The sequence below is a fragment of the Salvelinus alpinus genome, chromosome 4, assembly GCF_045679555.1.
Source record: "Salvelinus alpinus chromosome 4, SLU_Salpinus.1, whole genome shotgun sequence".
Lineage (NCBI taxonomy): Eukaryota > Metazoa > Chordata > Actinopteri > Salmoniformes > Salmonidae > Salvelinus > Salvelinus alpinus.
Genome location: NC_092089.1, coordinates 78,965,553 through 78,987,606, shown reverse-complemented (window position 1 = coordinate 78,987,606; position 22,054 = coordinate 78,965,553). Strand labels below are relative to the sequence as shown.

Here is a 22,054-nt window from a genome sequence, read left to right as displayed (position 1 = left end):
GCGGTCCACCAGTAGGTTGCCAATGGATATGGACATCCAGATGTATTGGTTGAGGTCCATTAAATATCCTCTGCAGGCCAGTTCGGTCTGTAACTCCTGATTAAGACCCCTCCGGTAGACTATAAGGAGAGCTGGTTCACTCCATCCACTGCCGGCAGCCATGGTGCAGAACTCCAGGACATACTCAGTGGTGGAGTGACGGCCCTGTCGCAGCTCACATAACAGGTCCCCGGTGTGACGACCTGAAACTGAATGGTCAAACACCTGATTCAGAGGACAGATCAGCACTTTGAGCGGCACACAGTGCTGTGACCCAATCCAGAGCTTTGCCTATGATTAGGGAGATGACGAAGTCCACCCTGTCTTTGTCAGAGGTGAAGTCAGCGGAGTGATGGTCTATGTACAGGTTACACTGGGATCCGTTATTAGGCATGGATATGGGGGAGATGAACGAGAGGAGGCTGTGGCACCTGATATCGGTGAAGCAGGAATGGACTGGTGAAGGAGGTCGCAATTCATTCCTCCTGTCTGGCCAGACGTAGCTGCAGCTCCGCTGAATCAATCTGTCGTTTTTGGTGAGGTATTCTATAATGAATGCGATGGGAGACAGAGAGCTGGTTTCAAGCGCAGGGAGTAGCAGGTGTTTATTGTAAATGACCACAGGAGGAGGTTCTGAACTTATGTCAATATTACACGTAAGCTAACAGTTACAGAAATCAGGAATGCAGACAGGTTATATCTATCTGAGCTACTGTGTCCAACACACCACCACCTGTTGTTATGTTGAGCACCTACTGACCAAAAAAAGGATGTCATTATAATATTTTTTCCCCAATGACATGTATTGCTAAAATAAAGGTTTAAGGAAATACAGGTATGCACCACATTACTACAAGACAGAACAGCTCAATCAAGGATGATGGTATTGTAAGTATAAAAGCAAAGCTTACTTTCATTTAATACAAAAAAAGCATGAAAGGTAGCATAATGGGCTAATGTCTTACTGTGGTGTGTGAAGAATCCAATACTTTACCTTGTATGCTGTAAAAATCATATTATTGTGGAAGCACCTCCTCTCAGAGTATGAATTAGGCTGTTTGAGAAGGTTTGAATCCTAACCAACCTGCCTACACAAAGTTTGAAGTACAATACCAACATAGCTACTGAAGTAAGTGTTCGAGCATGGGTGGAATAGGCACTGTGGTGCTCATGTGAATTTTTTGGCTTCAGACCATGCCTATTCTCACTTAAAAAATGTTTTTTTGTTTTTAATATTTAATGGCATGGGTTTAGGTCCACCTTTCAGAAGAGCTGAGGGGAGAGTTTGCGGTTAATCATTTTTATAATTATTTAAATAAAAGTAGAATGAGCACCCTGAGCTTCCATGTTTGTTTCCTCAACACGTCACCTGACACTCAACAGACGCAGGAAGACACGAGAATATAGAGCCCAAGTGACAATGTATTTGTATGTATTAAGGATCCCCACTAGTCCAGCAACATTAAGGCAGTTATATCCAATTTAAAATATTACATGGTATTACATTTCATAACACTTTTCACACGTTAAGTGTGTTTCCTCAGGCCACTACTCTACCACCACATACAGTATCTACAATACAAAATCCATGTGTACGTGTGTGTAGAGTGTGTGTCTTATCATGTGTATGATTGATGATTGATTGATTGGTACAGCATCCCCTAACCTTTCTATGCAATGGCGATGCAACAGGCCCTCCAATCAAATCATTGTTCAGTTGGAAAGCTCAAAGCTGTCGGTGTACGTGTAGCATGTTTAATTGGGGAGAATAGCGAGCCGGTATTTTGACGTGGTTTTATAAGCCCGCATCTTTTTCCCATTTCTTATCCCCGTAATGATGTGTCTTTTCTTCATTTTCTGGTTGACCAATCCCGGTAATCATTGCATCTCATCACGAGAATGTCCTTTCCCTCTCTCTGTAGCGGGACTCGCCATTACAGTAAATTAAACAGGCTCATCACAATAAAGTCAGGCATAAACATTATGCTTTTGTGTCGCCGGCTATTATTGCCTTGTTTTTTTCCCTCGCAGATGAAATTATACACAAGGGGATTATGACAGGGGGATTATGACAGGATTATGACAGGGGGATTATGACGGGGAGATTATAACAGGTGTTGCTTCATATCGTGTAGTCATGTGTGGCGTCTAGAGACAAGTGGAGAAAAGTGTCTGTATTACTGAGTTAACACTGATTTAAAGAAGATGTCAGAAATTCATCAGAGCTCTGTGCCATTTAGATGCAATTCAATTCTGATTGTATCAAGTCCATTTTCATGCTACCACTTATCGTGATACAATGTGAAGGCAGGCTTTGCCGGTAAAGATCCAGCAGTCTATTGTCATATGCTGATGACTCTATGTTATTCTATGGTAGCCCTAGAGACAGCAGACAATCTGATATATGGTACCCCTAGAGACGGCAGACAATCTGATATATGGTAGCCCTAGAGACGCCAGACAATCTGATATATGGTAGCCCTAGAGACGGCAGACAATCTGATATGCTTTCCTGGGGTTTCAGACTTATACCGGCAGAACTACTTTGTCGAACAGAGAATGGCACACAGAAAGACAATTAACAGATATGTCTGCTTTGTTGAAATAGGCTTTCTCCGGTCGTCAAATTGAAAAGACCCTGAATTCCACACAGTGGAGGATCGTCAATGGCGCTGAAGGGAGTGGCTCTTCACTTGGCTGAACAGATTAAGAGAGTGACAGGGACCTATGACTGACCAATTCAGCCGGGGCAGCCTCCGTAGAGACACCTAATGCATTCCAAATCACACCCTATTCCCTATATAGTGCATTACTATAGGCCCTGGTCAAAGGCAGTGCACTGTACAGAATAAGGAATAGGGTGGGATTTAGGGTGCAACTGCTGCTTTGCCCTCTGACATGTCGCTTGACTCTCCTGCTGGAGACATCCCTCTATGAAGTATTGTTTAGTTAGGAAGAACCCCTCGTTCTTTACTCACAGTCTCTTCTAAAAGGTTTGTGTTGTAGGTGCCGAGCTGTCTTTGAACTGTGATTTACTAGAAAATTAAAGAAGATAAAGAAGATGGAAAGTACCTTTGCACACTCATTACATTCTAACTTCTCTTAGTTGTTAAGAGCTTAGATTTTTCTTCAAGAGACTGAAGAAACTTTTTGAAAAATGATATCGCCCTGGCGCTTAGCTGTTCCACATCACAGATGAAATAATGATAATTATTATTCCTTCTCTCTTTTTTCCCTCAAAGGGAATCACAGGGATCTGGTTCGCCAAACACCAGCGGTGTTACATCAAGACCCAGACCACAGAGCTTCCCAAAGTGACAGAGGTGGTGACAGTGGACACAGAGCTACTGGTATATCTGCATCTCTCTGACTCACTCTGTGTGTGTGTGTGTGTGTGTGTGTGTGTGTGTGTGTGTGTGTGTGTGTGTGTGTGTGTGTGTGTGTGTGTGTGTGTGTGTGTGTGTGTGTGTGTGTGTGTGTGTGTGTGTGTGTGTGTGTGTGTGTGTGTGTGTGTGTGTGTGTGTGTGTGTGTGTGTGTGTGTGTGCGTGTGTCTCCCTCCCTCCCTCCCTCTCTCTACCACAGGAAACTATCATGCATTTTGCAAGGGTAGTAGGAATAAACAGAGAAGAGTAGTCAGAGAGCAGAGCACAAACACTCACCCTGACCATCCAATCTTCTCTGCCCTCCGCCACTGAAAAAGAAACTCCATTCTGAAAGCTGCCCACATATCAAATGGTGTTTGCTGCCAATCTTGAACTAATATAAATATTTAATTGTCCTCTTGAAAGGCTTGACCCAAATAGCCTAAAGGGGGAAGTGTGAGAGAGAAAGAGGGGTCTGAGGAAGAGGTATAGCATTCATCTCACCTCTCCCAGCCCAATAGCCTTATGTGACATTTGGCGAGAATGATGGGCGAAATTCTATCAATCAAAATATCTAACTTCTTGGTGCCACAGTACAATTCACAGTGCAAAAAAGTGTTTGTGTTTTTTTAAAGAATCCCTTACTCAATATATTCAGCCTCTACCATTCTCCACTCTCAATATTTTCAGCCTCTACCATTCTCCACCCTTAATATTTTTAGCCTCTAGCATTCTTCACTCTAAATATTTTCAGTCTTTACCATTCTAGACTCTCAATATTTTCAGCCTCTACCATTCTCCACTCTCAATATTTTCAGCCTTTACCATTCTAGATTCTCAATATTTTTAACCACTAGCCTTCTCCACTCTCAATATTTTGAGCCTTTACCATTCTCCACTCTCAATATTTTCCGTCTCTACCATCCTCCACTTTCATTTCCATTTTACACATGGCTCCAACGGATCTGGGAAATATCATAACGCTCTTCCCTGGTCCATCATTTAAAAAATACAATATATTATGTTGGTACATTGTCATGCCAAGTAAGTCACAGATATCCCTTTCTGACTTTAAGAACACAAGCTGTTTAGACAAAGAACCAGACTGCATCCCCTTCTCCCTCATCTTTATAATGTCTGGTCCATGTTTCCAGATACTAATTGCCCAGCCTGCACCATATGTTCCTGCCATTTTGCAGCGGGTGGAAAAAGTAGCCAATTGTCATACTTGAGTAAAAGTAAAGATACCTTAATAGAAAATGACTCAAGTAAAAGTGAAAGCCATCCAGTAAAATACTACTTGAGTAAAAGTCTAAAAGCATTTGGTTTTACATATACCTACTGTAAATCAAATCAAATCAAATCAAATTATATTTGTCACATACACATGGTTAGCAGATGTTAATGCGAGTGTAGCGAAATGCTTGTGCTTCTAGTTCTGACAATGCAGTAATAACCAACGAGTAATCTAACCTAACAATTCCACAACTACTACCTTATACACACAAGTGTAAAGGAATGAAGAATATGTACATAAAGATACATGAATAAGTGATGGTACAGAACGGCATAGGCAAGATGCAGTAGATGGTATCGAGTACAGTATATACATATGAGATGAGTAATGTAGGGTATGTAAACATAAAAGTGGCATAGTTTAAAGTGGCTAGTGATACATGTATTACATAAAGATGGCAAGATGCAGTAGATGATATAGAGTACAGTATATACATATACATTATATTAAGTGGCATTGTTTAAAGTGGCTAGTGATATATTTTTGATCAATTCCCATCAATTTCCATTATTAAAGTGAGCTGGAGTTGAGTCAGTATGTTGGTAGCAGCCACTCAATGTTAGTGGTGGCTGTTTAACAGTCTGATGGCCTTGAGATAGAAGCTGTTTTTCAGTCTCTCGGTCCCTGCTTTGATGCACCTGTACTGACCTCGCCTTGTGGATGATAGCGGGGTGAACAGGCAGTGGCTCGGGTGGTTGTTGTCCTTGACATCGGGTGGTGTAGGTGTCCTGGAGGGCAGGTAGTTTGCCCCCAGTGATGCATTGTGCAGACCTCATTACCCTCTGGAGAGCCTTCCGGTTGTGGGCGGAGCAGTTGCCGTACCAGGCGGTGATACAGCCCGACAGGATGCTCTCGATTGTGCATCTGTAGAAGTTTGTGAGTGTTTTAGATGACAAGCCAAATTTCTTCAGCCTCCTGAGGTTGAAGAGGAGCTGCTGCGCCTTCTTCACAACGCTGTCTGTGTGGGTGGACCCATTCAGTTTGTCCGTGATGTGTACGCCGAGGAACTTAAAACTTACTACCCTCTCGACTACTGTCCCGTCGATGTGGATAGGGGGGTGCTCCCTCTGCTGTTTCCTGAAGTCCACAATCATCTCCTGTAAGTATCAAAAGTAAAACCATAAAACATTTCAAATTCCCTATATTAAGCAAACTAGACGGCACAATTTTCTTGTTTTTATTTTATTTGCAGATAGACAGAGGCACACTCCAAAACTCAGACATAATTGACAAAAGAACAATGTGTGTTTAGTCTGCCAGATCTGAGGCAGTAGGGATGAACAGGGATGTTCTCTTGATACAGTAAGTGTGTGTATTGGACCATTTTCCTGTTCTGCTAAGTATTCAAAATGTAACGAATACTTTTGGGTGTCAGGGAAAATGTATGGAGTAAAAAGTATATTATTTTCTTTAGGAATGTATAGAAGTAAAAGTTGTCAAAAATATAGATATTAAAGTCAAGTACAGATACCCCCAAATACGACTTAAGTTGTACTTTAAAGTATTTTTACTTACGTACTTTACACCACTGCCATTTTGGTCTTCTTTTGTCCATTGTCAAACCTAATTAGACTTCTCTGTTAAACCTTAATTCACAGCTGTGGAATCAATCAGATAGGGGTCTTGTCTTTGGTGAGGAGGAGGCAGGGGAGGAAATGCTCCAGAGGTGCTCCAGAGGATAGGGAAAGACACAAGGCTGCATTGATGCACAAGCACACATGTGCATGTACAAAAGGTTAGCTCACAATCACACTGGATTAGTGAAGACCAAGTCCCATAATATGCACAGTGATCCATAGCCTTTTAACTGAGGAAATGTCAAGTTATGACACCCTAAAGTACAATGTGCTGTGCAGTGCATTTGTTAATAAAAAAACATTTGTTAATGTATTTGTTAACTATCAATGCATTGTAATTATTAAGTTATTATAAATGTTGTCAATGTATTTATTGATCCTTTACTCATGTTTGTTATTTTGTTTTGTTTTTTATAATCTGTTTCTTATTTTCCATAAGATAATGTACTCATGTTAACTACTACATTAGCTCATTGTAAAGTATTACCGGTATTGTATAACACACAGTGGTACTGATCTACATTATTGGGATAGCATGTCAGGGACTTGAAGACCTCTCTGACCTATGACCTCTTGTAGACTTCCTCTACATTAGAAAGTAGAACGTGATCTACTGTCCATCAGAATCAACCCACCCATGGCCTGGGAGGCCTCTGTCTCACAGACAAGTCTCCCTTGAGGTTCTGACTGTGTTACTACCGTGTGAACCACAGAGGGGTTGAAGAGAAAACAGTAATGGTTTTGCTGCTGCTCCAAGCCTGCGGGCTATGTGAACGTGGGCTCAGCGCGGGGTGTCTGGAGCCTCAGATTCTCAGAGGCCAGGTGAAAACAATGCAGCCGGTGGAGAAACTGCGAGCAGCTGATAAGGAAATGAAGCACCCGGGGAGTAGAACCAGGTGACAAACATGAATTGTTTGCCACCTGTATTTTTGGCCATTTTCAATGTGTTCCTCATATGAAATGATGGGAGGCTGTAATCCCTGAGCCTCCCTCCAGTTTCCTCCAATGTTGTCCTCCTTCTTCAGACAGTAAAACAGTGTCATAGGATCCCTTCTTGCTTTTCGGGGGAACCACTTAATATGTACGGCCACAACCAGCCTAGCTGGCAAGCCAGAACCTCCCACTCAGATAAAAACCACAAACAAATGCCATACCATGCATGCAAAACAACACATTCTTGGAATGATATGTACTGTAGGTAAATGTCATATTACTAAAACAAAAAGCTGTATGTCATTTCGAACATACAAATAATGAACATTATGAAAAGTGTGCAATGTCTGTTCAGTATGGGAGACAGCCAGATGGGAAGTAATGTTATATACAGTCTTATGATATCATGAGAAAATGTTCATTGATCCATGACAAACACAAGTGACCTAAGTATGTCACAAAACAAATGCTGCACCCTTAGGACATTATAGCAAGACAGGGCAAGTGTATGTTCTTTACAGTATGACACTGATTGTGTGTGGAATGTACTTACATAGGCTCAAAGTTACAATAAATACATTATATTAGTCTGACACCCAATACAAAATGTATTTACTTTGTCCAATATTATATAGATACAAAACAGCTTAAATTATGATATAACTGCATGATAAAAAAATGTAGCTCTAAAATCATAATCACGTTGACTTTGTACTGGTCAAATAGCCTTTTTCAATCCCTATTCCACACTAGCCATGATCAATTTAGCCTTCAGGATTGTGGTTATCTTCCTTATTGGTCTTGTTTCTCAACTGGTCAGTCTGTGTCCTGACCTCCACTTACTCATTTCGGGGAGGTTTGCTTAGTTGCTCGGCTTCAATGGTTCTGAGGTCCAATTAGGCAGGTCTGTTTGTGTTTCCTTGCCTTCATTTTAATGTCTGTAGTTCAGGGGGAGTGAGCCCCCTAGTCCTCCTTTGAGTCATCATTAGCTTAGCCCGATATGGACCAGGCTAAACATTTGCTGAAAAGAGTGAGAGCAAACTGTGTCAAAGGCTTGGTGGCTTGGCAGCTTAGCTAAGCACTGACACAGGCAGCTAGCGCTTGAGTAGCCACGCCGCTACGCGTTCTTTCATCTGGCCAGAACGAGGTGCGAGTTCGTCTCCACAGGGTCACTGGCATCATGTCACTTCACAACAAACAGTTCGAGCGAGACAGCAGCATGGGCAGTAAATTCAAATAAAGCAAGAATCAGCAAGGTGTGAGGAAGAAAGGGAGGGAGAGTCGAGAGTGCACAACCTAATATAAATGATACCAGCGGTTCCAACCATAGCCCGGGGATCCTTCATCAAGCTCAACTAATGTGCAATTAAGCTTCAAACCGGGAGAGAATCACCTTGTAAAAACATTTGTCAAGTAAACTGTTTTGCTGTTCTCTCCAGCCGCTAATTAACGAGGCACTGGGAAGAGGGGTTTGTTTGCCGACATATTTACATATACATAAAGAAACAAATATCAGGCATCGCCAAAAGCCCCTTTCATACATCTCTATTAGATAGCAGTGACATGCATTCCCTATCATTAAGCAATAATAGTTTACTTTACAGCTCATGAACTACAGTATGAACAAATGAAGCACGTCGCTGAGCTGAATGCAGTAGGAGGGGATGGGGGAGGACGCTATGCTTATTATTGTGGCTGCTGTATTTTAATGATATTGCGGCCTTTCACCGCACAATAAAGTATAAAGCACTAGAAAGTCATTTCAAAGTCAAATTTATGCCGTCGTTGGATTCCTGCGTTATCGGCGGGCAGAAAGGGCTGCCTGGAGGCCTGAGAGGAAGAAACAGAGAACGAGCAGGAGGCTAGGAGGCAGGAAGTGGCGGTGCTCCCAGTGGACAATAAAGGGTGATGAATAAAAGGACATGGCCAGGGCTTGTGTGCTGTGGCTCTGGGGAGAGAGGGCTGAGAATGCAGAGGGTACAGAACTGAGGGTGTGTGTGTGTGTGTGTGTGTGTGTGTGTGTGTGTGTGTGTGTGTGTGTGTGTGTGTGTGTGTGTGTGTGTGTGTGTGTGTGTGTGTGTGTGTGCGTGTGCGTGTGCGTGTGCGTGTGCGTGTTCTTGGGCTCTGACAGGTGTGTGTGGAGGAGGGTGTTTGTGCGTGCGTGCCTGCGGCCATGTAAGGCTGGGTGTGTTTGATACTCACTGTATATGTGTGTGTGTGTGTGTACTTGTTTTCCTACCTTATCAGGACTCCAATGTCCTAACAATTCACCCGAATGTCCTGACAAGGTACGAAAACAATAACTTTTTTGAAAAGGCAGGACTTTCTTCATGTCCTGAATTTGTTCAAATGGTATTTTAAGCTTAAGGTTTGTTTTTTATTTTACATTTATTTAAATAGGCAAGTCAGTTAAGAACAAATTCTTATTTACAACGACAGCCTACCACGGCCAAACCCAGGCTGGGCCAATTGTGCGCCGACCTATGGGACTCCCAATCACAGCCGGATGTGATACAGCCTGGATTCAAACCAGGGACTGTAGTAATGCCTCTAGCACTGAGATGCAGTGCCTTAGACCGCTGCGCCACAGGGTTATGGTTAAAGGGATACCGGTTTGAAGGAAGTTAGAGTTAGTTTCGTGAGCCAATGGATGCAAGCAGATACCCACAGACTTCCAGTCATTGCGCTAACGCTAGTTAGGAATTGCGCAAGCGCTAGTTATCAACTTCCTTCCTTATCACTAAGGTTAGGGTTAAGGATAGAGTTAGGTTTAGGGTTTTTGGGGTTCGGGTTAAGGTTAAGGTTAGGGTTAGGGTTAGGTTAAGGGTTAGGGGTTATGGAAAATAAGATTTTTAATGGTCAAACATTTTTACTCCCCAAAGATTTCACGAAAATGAAGATGTTTGTGCATGTGTGTGTGTGTGTGCGTGTGCGTGTGCGTGTGCGTGTGTGCATGTGCGTGTTTGCTTTCCCTGACAGGTGGGTGAGACAGAGGGCATAGACATGCAGGTGATGGAGGACTCCCAGGTGTGGGTGCCTGCCGAGGAGCCCATCGCTAACCCAGCCTTCCTCCTCAACTCCAAGATCTGGGAGATATGCCAGGAGCTGCCCATCCACTGGATCCATCCCTCCCCCATGAGAGGTACAGGGCACCGGGGCCTCTCCACCCCCTCCTTCACATCACCTCAAACAGGAAAAACAGACGTTTCTGCTGTGATCCAGTAAAGTACATCAACAGCTGTTCTGTGTACTTCCTCCTTTTGGTGCAGATGCTGAGTTCCACGAGGTGGAGGATGAGGAGGACATACCTGATGCTGAGGTCAGAGGTAACCGCGTCGCTCGTGACGTCCTGGACCAGGTTCCTGTCAACGACTACGTATGTACTGTACTGGGGCTGCATCTGACATGGCACCCTATTCCCTATATAGTGCACTAGGGCCAAAGTATTGCAGTACATAGGGCCTACACAGCAACCCGGAAACATTCCCAGAACATTAGCTAAGATTCCCATTAAGTTAGGGTTTTATTTTATTTTTATTAAAAAATGAAGGATCCTTGGAATGTTCTCCTAACATTCATTTAAATGTTGTGCATAACATCTGTAACAACCATTACAGAACCTTCCCCAAAAGTTCTCATTAAGTTCCCAGGTAATGTAATAACACAACGTACCAGTAACGTTTTCCCAGCAAACCAAAATTGGTTCTGTGAAAGTTCCCAAAACATTTGTTAGGTTGTGGCAATTATTCTCATAACACAAAAACGTTCCATTCTTGGTGATGATTATAGAATGTTTGTATAAAACATTCTCTTGATGTTGCAAGAACATTCCTAGAACACATTTAATCTGTTCGTTAAAGGTTCCCAGAATGTTTCATTGGGTTGTTCATTGTTTCAGTCTGGTGGGAACATTGTGGGGACATCACAAAAGATATGTTCCCAAAACACATAAACTGTCCAGTTCTGCGGATGATTCGACAATGTTTATTTTAGGGTGCAAAAAACATTCACATGGGCCTCCCGAGTGGCACAGCAGTCTAAGGCACTGCATTTTATTGTGCTAAAGGCATCACTATAGATCCGGGTTCGATCCCGGAATGTGTCGTAGCCGCCCGCGACTAGGAGACCCATGTGGCGGTTTACAATTGGCCAAGCGTCATCCGGGTTAGGGGAGGGTTTGGCCTGCTGGGATATCCTTGTCCCGCTCTAGCGACTCCTTGTGGCTGCCGGGCACATGCACGCTAACTTCGGTCGCCAACACATTGGTGCGGATGGCTTCCGGGTTAGGTGGGCAGTGTGTCAAGAAGCAGTGCGGCTTGGCGGTCGTGTTTCGGAGGACACATGGCTCTCGACCTTCTCTTCTCCGAGTCCGTACGGGAGTTGCAGCAATGGGACAAGACTGTAGCTACCAATTGGATATCACGAAAAAGTTAAAAAAATATATATATATAATTTATTTTCGCCCGATGTTACAAGACCGTTCCCAGAATGTTTAATTTGGTTGTGGTAACATTGTGGGGACATGAGAAGAGATATGTTCCCAAAACAAAATAACTGTCCAGTTGTGCTGACATTCAGATAATGTTTTATCAGGGTGCACAAAACATTCCTTTGATATTGGAAGTATGTTGACAGAACAGCCTTTCTGAGTTCTTTAAAGGTTCCCATTACAAGAGATAGGTTCCCAAAACACAAAATATGCTTAGTTGTAAAGACATTCATACAATGTTTAACCTAGGTTGCACAGGACAAAAAAATACAGTGTTGCAAGTACACAGCCTATATGGGAGGATGGGACACTTTTTAGAAATCAGAAATTGTGTTCTGTGTCCTGATTGAGCATTTGACTGATAAACCAACAAGGGCACAGCTATCCCCTGGTGCAGCGGGTTAATGATCTTGCTGCAGATCTGAAAAGTGTAGGTTCCACATATTCTTTATTAACCGTGTTTTTACTAGAGGCTCATATATATACTCTACTAAAAGAGAGGATGTCTTTATTTCGTCCAGATTTATAAATCCAGTCAGAAATGCAGAATTGTAAACTGTAAAAAATTCAACATCGTGTAAAAATATACTGTTCAACTTTATTTTTTTAAGTATTCCTACTTTGAGACGCTTGATATGGTCCTGCCTGGCTTATTTTTTACGATCTGAAAAACAGCACTCATGGTCTTGGATACCTTGTAAATATGGGCCCAGAAGTATGCAGCATATAAAGTGGATGGGTGAAGCGGTGGTGAGTAACGTTCTTGCAATAACAGGCTAATGTTTTATAAAAACATTCTATAATCATCACCATGACTGGAAAGTTTTTGAGAACAACTTTCATAGATCCAATTTTTGTTTGCTGGTTATAGGGCATCCGAAATCCGACACCCTATTCCCTATATAGTGAACTAGGTCAAAAGTACATTGCCTTCACATATTGACTTATTACACATTTTGTTGTGCTACAGCCTGAATTCAAAATGGATTAAATAGATTTTTCTCTCATCCATCTACACAAATTTGCTATTTTGTTTTAAATTAAATACAGAAATATCTAATTTACTTAAGTATTGACACCCTTGAATCAATACTTTGTAGCTGCAATTACATCTGTGAGTCTTTTTGGGTACGTCTCTAAGAGCTTTGCACACCTGGATTGTACAATATTCGCCCATTATTCTTTTAAAAAATTATTCAAGCTCTGATAAGTTCATTGTTGATCTTTGCTAGACAGACATTTTCAAGTCTTGCCCTAGATTTTCAAGCCGATTTAAGTCAAAACTGTAACTAGGCTACTCAGGAACATTCAATGGTGTCTTGGTAAGCAACTCCAGTGTAGATTTGGCCTTGTGTTTTAGGTTATTATCCTGCTGAAAGGTGAATTTGTCTCCAAGTGTATGTTGGAGTGACTACAATGTTGTTGACCCGTACTCATTTACTCCTATCACAACCATTAAGTTCTGAAACTGTTTGAAAATCTCCATTGGCCTCATGGTGAAATCCTGAGCAGTTTCCTTTCTCACCGGCAACTGAGTTAGGAAGGACGCCTGTATCTTTGTAGTGACTGGGTGTATTGATACTAGAGGTCGACCGATTATGATTTTTCAACGCCGATACCGATACCGATTATTGGAGGACCAAAAAAAAGCCGATACCGATTAATCAACCGATTTTTTAACAATTTTTTTATTTGTAATAATGACAATTACAACAATACTGAATGAACACTTATTTTAACTTAATATAATACATCAATAAAATCAATTTAGCCTCAAATAAATAATGAAACATGTTCAATTTGGTTTAAATAATGCAATAACAAAGTGTTGGAGAAGAAAGTAAAAGTGCAATATGCGCCATGTAAAAAAGCTAACGTTTAAGTTCCTTGCTCAGAACATGAGAACATATGAAAGCTGGTGGTTCCTTTTAACATGAGTCTTCAATATTCCCAGGTAAGAAGTTTTAGGTTGTAGTTATTATTAGAATTATAGGACTATTTCTCTCTATACCATTTGTATTTCATATACCTTTGACTATTGGATGTTCTTATAGGCACTTTAGTATTGCCAGTGTAACAGTATAGCACCCGTCCCTCTCCTCGCCCCTACCTGGGCTCGAATACACACAGAAATACGAGCCTTAGGTCATTATAATGGTCAAATCCGGAAACTATAATTTCGAAAACAAAATGTTTATTCTTTCAGTGAAATACGGAACCGTTCCATATTTTATCTAATGGGTGGCATCCCTAAGTCTAAATATTGCTGTTACATTGTACAACCTTCAATGTTCTGTCATAATTATGTACAATTCTGGCAAATTAATTACGGTCTTTGTTAGGAAGAAATGGTCTTCACACAGTTCGCAACGAGCCAGGCGGCCCAAACTGCTGCATATACCCTGACTGCTTGCAATGAACGCAAGAGAAGTGACACAATTTCCCTAGTTTAAAGAAATTCATGTTAGCAGGAAATATTAACTAAATATGCAGGTTTAGAAATATATACTTGTGTATGGATTTTAAAGAAAGGCATTGATGTTTATGGTTAGGTACACATTGGTGAAACGACAGTGCTTTTTTTGCGAATGCGCTTGTTAAATCATCACCTGTTTGGCGAAGTAGGCTGTGATTCGATGAGAAATTAACAGGCACCGCATCGATTATGTGCACTGCAGGACACGCTAGATAAACTAGTAATATCATCAACTAGTTAACTAGTGATTATGTTAAGATTGATTGTTTTTTATAAGATAAGTTTAATGCTAGCTAGCAACTTACCTTGGCTTCTTGCTGCACTCGGGTAACAGGTAGTCAGCCTGCCACGCAGGCTCCTCGTGGAGTGCAATGGAAGGCAGGTGGTTAGAGCATTGGACTAGTAACTGGAAGGTTGCAAGATTGAATCCCCGAGCTGACAAGGTAAAAATCTGTCGTTCTGCCCCTGAACAAGGCAGTTAACCCACCTTTCCTAGGCCGTCATTGAAAATAAGAATGTGTTCTTAACTGACTTGCCTAGTTAAATAAAGGTAAAAAAATATATATAAATTAATTAATAAAATAAAAAATCGTCCACAATCGGTGTCCAAAAATACCGATTACCGATTGTTATGAAAACTTGAAATCGGCCCTAATTAATGTGCCATTCCGATTAATCGGTCGACCTCTAATTGATACACCATCCAAAGCATAATTAATAACTTCACCATGCTCAAAAGGATATTCAGCATCTGCTTTTAAAAGTTTTACACATCTACCAATAGGTTCCCTTCAATGCGAGGCATTGAAAAACCTCCCTAGTCTTTGTGGTTGAATCTGTGTTTGAAATTCACTACTCGATTGAGGGACCATACAGATTCCACTTTGACATTATAGGGAATTTTGTGTAGATCAGTGATACAACATCTCAATTTAATACATTTTAAATTCAGGCTGCAACACAACAAAATGTGGAAAAAGTAAAGGGGTGTGAATACTTTCTAGTGCACTATATAGAGAATAAGCTGCCATTTTGGATGCAAACCAGACCACACTAGGTGATACGAGCCACGGTGGTGCCTAGTTCTTCTTCATTTATTCCTGCAGAGAAATTGACTCTTGCTAATTGATGCTTAATTTCATAGCATAAAACAGACTTGTCTTGATGTACCAAAGGGCATAGAAATTGCTCTATATATCTGTTTAAATGAACTTGCCTTGCTTAAGACTTTCTTAATGTCTCTACATTAATGGAGAGGAATATCTAGCCTTCAAAGGCAGCAATGTTTTCCCCACAGCCTCAGCCAGAGCCTTTTTTGGTTTCTTTTCGGGCAAAGGCAGGTAGCAAGCAGGCAGCTTGTACGAACGTCGTGCAAAACAGCACTCCTAAGGTCACTCATTACTGAATAGATACGCCACGTTTATTAATCATGCCTTAATTATCATGGAAGGAAACAAAGAGGGAAGAGGACAAAATGCCATGTTTTTGTGCATGTGAGCGGCTTAGTGCTCCATGATTAGTTACCCTTGACACACACACATGCATACAAACACACGAACAGCAACAGACACATCATGCACTCAAAGGTAAACGTACATACACACGCACGCACGCACGCACGCACGCACGCACGCACGCACGCACGCACACACACACACACACACACACACACACACACACACACACACACACACACACACACACACACACACACACACACACACACACACACACACACACACACACACACACACAGTATAGACCACCCAGACTGTCTAAGTAAGCGTTAAAAGCTCATTCCAGAAAAGGAAGAATGGTTTTGAGTTCTGAGGAACCAGGGGACAGATGGACACGCACCCATACCACACACACACAAACATACAGCCATAATATTAACATTTATCAGGCCGGGCCCAGGAATACCTGCCTGCCTGCCTGCCTGCCTTCCCTCTCCTCCCTTTTCTCTTCTCCTCTCCTCTTCTCTTCCTTCCCTCCTCCCCTCTCCTCCTCTCCTCCTCTCTTCCTTCCCCTCCTCTCTTCCTTCCCCTCCTCCCTGCTCATCCTCAATGGCCCCAGCTGCAATGCTATGCAATTAAAGCATACCGGGAGATGAAACCCACTCCCCTTTTGAAAATCAGCTAAGGTAATACATAGCTAAAGCTCCAACCCGCCCATTCCAAGGCCACCACTAGTCAGTGTTTGTGGGCCCAGCAGATAACAAAGGCCTTTGTGACCGACGGAGGGGAGGCAGCAAGTTATAATTGGCAAGTCTGAAGTTGATGATGCCAGTGGGATGAGTCTGAAGTTACTGTTGATGCCAGTGGGATGAGTCTGAAGTTGCTGTTGATGCAAGTTGGATGAATCTGAAGTTGCTGTTGATGCCAGTGGGATGAGTCTGAAGATGCTGTTGATGCCAGTGGGATGAGTCTGAAGATGCTGTTGATGACAGTAGGATGAGTCTGAAGTTGCTGTTGATGCCAGTGGGATGAGTCTGAAGATGCTGTTGATGCCAGTGGGATGAGTCTGAAGATGCTGTTGATGCCAGTGGGATGAGTCTGAAGATGCTGTTGATGCCAGTGGGATGAGTCTGAAGATGCTGTTGATGACAGTGGGATGAGTCTGAAGATGCTGTTGATGACAGTGGGATGCTGACGTAGACCTAGACCTTTTGTAGAGCGCTGATTCTGACCCCCGCACCCCTCCACCTGATCTGGCCTCCACCGTGGCCTTTCCTCTGACGGCCACTGGGGCCCCTGATTACGTATTTCGGCAGGTAATTTCGAAGCGACCTGACTAATAATCATTAAAGTAGCAGTGACAGAGGTGGGGAGATATATGGGGCCGACCTTTAGCCGCGGCAACCACGGAAGAGCCTTCGCACAGCGCTGCAGCAGCGGCCCTGGACAGCTCTCCGACTGAATAACTATCATCTGGCAGCGCTAGAGAAGCCGCATCACTGTCCTTCACCTAGACGGGGGAAGGATAAGCCTACAGATATGATTGGGAGCAGGCCTCAGTCTGTCCAGCCGGCACACATAATTATATTGTAAACGTGTTTTAGCCGGTTGGATGTTGGGTGATTGGGTTGAGCCATAGTGTGACCCTGTACCAATGCCCAGGCCTCTTTGGCAGGCAAGGTTAGCGTTGAAAAAAACAAGGATGCCCGGGCATGAGTGGAGGTTGGAGACCAAGGGTAAACAGAGGCTGTAAAGACCTCCTGTCCTCCCTGAGTGGGCAGTGATGGTTCACAGGAGACCAAGGGTAAACAGAGGCTGTAAAGACCTCCTGTCCTCCCTGAGCGAGGCTACGCCAAACTGTAAACACAGATACTTCCTGGGCCTGTGTGGCACAGTTGGTAAGAGCCTGGCGTGTGGTGCTAGTGATGCCAAGGTCGACACACTGTACACCTACTAAAAATGTATGGAAGTCGCTCAGGATAAAAGCTTAGTGGCATATTTATAATATATTTCATATTATACTTCCCCTTGGCTTAACCATTACAGGTTTCGCCCTTGCCTGCATAATGAAGTTCATGTGGTTGATATAAGACGACACAACATGCACTGGGAGTACAAGGCAGTGCCTTCTGCATATTAGCCTAGCATTTCATGCTGCATCTCATACCTAGGGTGTGTCCTAAATGCCACCCTATTCCCTATGGGCCCTGTTCAAAAGTAATGCACTATATAGGGAGCAGGGTTCCATTTGGGACGATACCCAACACCTACAGTCATGTGACAGTATGAAATGGAAATGTTGTCCCTGGTGTTTTAATAGAATATCAAAGAGACTGTGATGATCAGCTCTGATATAGACGATTAAATAACAGCAACGAGGCTTGTGTGTTTCAAGCCACAAGCAGAACAGTAATCAGCGTGTGTAAAATAACACTCAGTAGTGTGGAAATTGAAGGAGTCGTCGCAGCTCGATTCGCTTCCTCATTATTGAATGACTGACTGAAAGTTTGACTTGACACACTGATCAAATCTCTGATATGATGTTACGCGTGAGACGCGTTTCGGTGTGTGACCAAGTCAGATATCAGACAGAGCTCGAGGGTAATGACTTTTACCCTTCGTTAATGCCACTTGTTTGTGAGTGACGGCCCCAGATTTCCCATGGTGCCCCATTCCAATCATCCGCCGCCACATCCTGTTGAAGAGGGGAATTTGAAGCCAAAATGATTAATATGCGTGCTCCGTTTTTAAAAAGGATGCCTCTGATTAATTTGTCTCGGAGGTACAATGCCAATTGTCTGTTTGTTTTTGTAATCACCCATCATTTGAATAAATATATTTCCATTAATTTTCCTAAACTGAAGCTCTGGATTTGGATTTCATACCATCACAGTTTTAGCTGTGAGGCGGCTGATAAGATTATTGTCGGTTGCAGTGACAGCTTTTGTGTTTTCTCCATAATAGATTGTTGCCTTGCAGCTGATGACCCTAAACATGACTAACATCATCAATCAGCAATCGCCCACCAGCCATTGTCAGAGTCATAAATCAAAACACATATTTTAAATATCACCCTTTTTCTCTTTCCGAGGTGTTAGTCCTCCGTGTTAGGAGTATGTAATGTTAGTACGTTTATCTGTCACAGAAGTTGTGATGATTGATTCGTGATTTGAATCCTACCTACTGCACTATTTGTTGTGTTCATATTATGTTGGCTCCAACAGTCTGGGAGGGTGAATGTAGCTTAACTCCAGCCACAAACAGTGGAGTCAACAACATCTGTGAGACCGTGGACCATTTAGTGGCCTGTAAACTATTTCCTGTGCCTAATACTGCCTTTATAGGAAAGCCAAACAGCCTCCAGTCCACACTGCCCATAATTTACTGTAGAGGAGGAATCAGAGTCAAAGTCGTGTTCCTATGTGCCCCAGCCCTTTGAAAGACTGGGGTGAAACAATGACCTCGCATTTTCAGTACCCCCTCTCAATAGATTTCTGTTTTGTTTTTTCTACTGCGGCATGGCCGCTTCTCCCAGAAGTAAAGTCCAAAAGGGGGACAATTGGTCTCTTTCATCAAAGCTATTTAACCAGACAGTGCTGAATTGTCTGTGAAGATTCACTCAGATTCACTCGCTGCAGGAGATTGAAAACGTGGTCGAATGTATTTGTGCTGCTCTGAGACGGGTTGCTGCAGCCGCTGCCACAACTAGGGGTGGAGAGTTAACTGGCACTTCTCTGAACCCAATTCAGAGTCTCCCTGGATCAAAGGCATGGCACTCAGCCCTACCACCGTCTGGAGAGGGCATGCGCCCGGCCGACCGGCACAATGGAAAAACCCAAGGGCCATTAATTCTACCCAATTTACCTTTCGTTTGGCTTTCATTTGGCCCTTATATAAATTCACACCCAGTCGGCACAAGCAAATAAAAAGATCCTTGTTAGGCGATCATTACTCGGCTAATTGCTTTAGGAATGTGCCATCCACTTAAAGTCAAGGTCAGGGGGAGTGCGCCGACGGAGAGCCTCTAATTTGTAGTCTCTAATGGAGGAGTGGCGGCCATTTTGACTCAGCTCGCGTGGGTCGCAGCGGGGGGGGGGGGGGGGGGTCAGAGATGAAAGAAATAGTGCAATTATCCCGGTAACCGGCAGTGTCAGAGTCACTTTGATTGAAGATAGCCCAGGGAGAAAGGAGCCGAGGACTCTGGGATGTGAGATGGAGCATGGTGAAGCTAAGAGTAATACTACCACTAACATTACTTTCCAATGCTATCTTGATCCCTGTGTCACAGTTGATGGTGGAAACATTTTGTCCATTTGTTTCCTTAGACATCCATTTTAATCTTTCTCTTCTGTTTAGCTGCTTCTACATATATTTTTCTGACCCACAACTGAAGTGAGAACATCAATTCACCCAATCCAATCCGCTGTCTGCCTGGCCCTGCTCTGGGAGAGCTGGTACTCAAAGGGAAAAGAAGACCAATTTTATTTTATTTAAAGTATACACACGTCACTAAACAGAGAAAGCTAAAGTTAAAAAAGAGAAACATTTAGCTATCACAGAAAAGTAAACCTTTCCAGTGAGGTGTAAGCAATCCATCCCATCTATACTTCAAATTAAATGTTCTCAAGATCTCTGTCTCTCTGGCTTTCCTTTGTGTGGATCACCTTTTGCACCTAACTTCTTTCCTTCCTCTCATCGACTTGCCATTTGTCCTTCAGAGAGACATTGGAGTTGAGCTGGATAACCGTCTGGATGACCATGGCTACTGCTGCCAGCACTGTCGTCGTGGTTACCGCTACTGCCAGCGCTACTACGAGCCTCTGGGAGGGTTCAACCCCTACCCCTACTACTACCAAGGAGGACGTGTCATCTGTCAGATCATCATGCCCTGCAACTGGTGGATAGCCCGTATGCTCGGGAGGATCTGATTGGATAGTGGAACTGGATTCAACTATGTTTCAGCACAAATGACAGGTGCATTCATTTAAGGCTGGATTTACACTGCAGTAGGCTTAGTGTCTCAGCAACCGCAAAGAGACTTTAGTGCATGCCAGAATTTGTATTAACTCTAAGCAAGGATAAGTGACATTTTGCTTTTGTGAACACTTGGTAGAGTGTAAACCCAGCCTAGGCCCACCCGGGGCACCAGGTGGGTGAAGTTTGCACATTTGAGACAATTACATTGGTCCTAAGGTGCAAACTCCGCCCAACTGGATCATTCGGTGAGGTAAAATGAATGCACCCCTTGCTACTCCCCAATCAGTATTCCAAAGCCTTTGTGATATCAAAACATTTCTAGTATACAATTATTACCCATCCTATCTTTGAAAATAATCAAATCTACTGTCAGTCTCTCATAAGTCTAAATGAAGTTTTGGGAGCATCTAGGTGATTTCTCTAAAAGGCCTTGATGCGTCATCGGTATGCTGAAGTGCAATTTTTCTTTCAACATATTAAATATTTTTTAAAGAATTTGTAACAGTAGCTAAAGAGCTAGTTTTGGCTGTTTCTCACGGTACTGCATTTCTTTCTCATTTCATTTCCTTCTTAATCTTTTTTATGGGTGGCGTGTAACCGACTTTCTCTTGCTGTGTGGAGCAGACCTGGGTTCAAATAGTATTTGATTTCTTTCAAATACTTTGAGCTTTTGATTGAGCTTTCCTGGAGTGCTAGATCGATCAGGGTTTGCATCTTTGGTACTATCCCGGTGGTCCAATCGCACAAGACAAACACAGCTAAAGTATTTGAAAGAAAACAAATACTATTTGAACCCACGTCTGCTGTGGCCTATGACAACCAACAATGTATTTTATGTAGAACATACTGAAGTGCTGTAGCCTGCTCACTCTGTCAAGAGCATTTAACCCTTTCTAGACTAAAAATAATATATGTCCTATTTTTTGTGAATGATCTGTTTTGACTATTGTTTACTACAATTAGCATGTTTAACTTGAAATATATATGTATTGATGAGGAGGTATATAAATACATAGCAAAAAACTATCAGAATGAGTCGACTAATTATAATAAAGCAGCGGCTATAGATATGCTTAATTCTTCTAATTCAACTTGCCATTCTTTATTTGATGTAAAGTCATTATTGTTATTTTAAGCAGCATTGTTTTAACTGTAATGGCTGTAAATGACATAATTATGCCACAGCTCAATTACCATTATGTAATGTAATCTGCAAATTTTTCTCCGTTGCTCAATAGCTCACAGTAATCATGCTCTAAACAGTGATTCTACCGGCATAGATAGGCCTACAACCATACGAGATACTGTATGATGGCTTGACATGCTTAAGTTATTATCAATTACATGCAATTAAAATGTATTTTGAAACTAAAATACATCTAATGCTACTCATATCAAGATAAAGAACTGACTTCTTGTGAGTCTTAATTTGCATTCAAAGTTACT

General features: G+C 42.5%; 1 protein-coding gene across 1 annotated transcript in view; it reads left to right on the top strand.

Annotated features, from left to right (window-relative positions):
- The window catches only part of tnmd (tenomodulin), an 89,610-nt gene extending 67,916 nt beyond the window's left edge, over positions 1-21,694 (top strand). Inside the window, exons 4-7 of the mRNA XM_071399162.1 lie at positions 3,282-3,389; positions 10,189-10,351; positions 10,479-10,585; positions 20,350-21,694. Coding sequence (XP_071255263.1) covers positions 3,282-3,389; positions 10,189-10,351; positions 10,479-10,585; positions 20,350-20,559 — 588 coding nt within the window. The 3' untranslated portion in view covers positions 20,560-21,694. The remainder of the gene's footprint in view (positions 1-3,281; positions 3,390-10,188; positions 10,352-10,478; positions 10,586-20,349) is intronic.
- Positions 21,695-22,054: the final 360 nt, after the last annotated feature.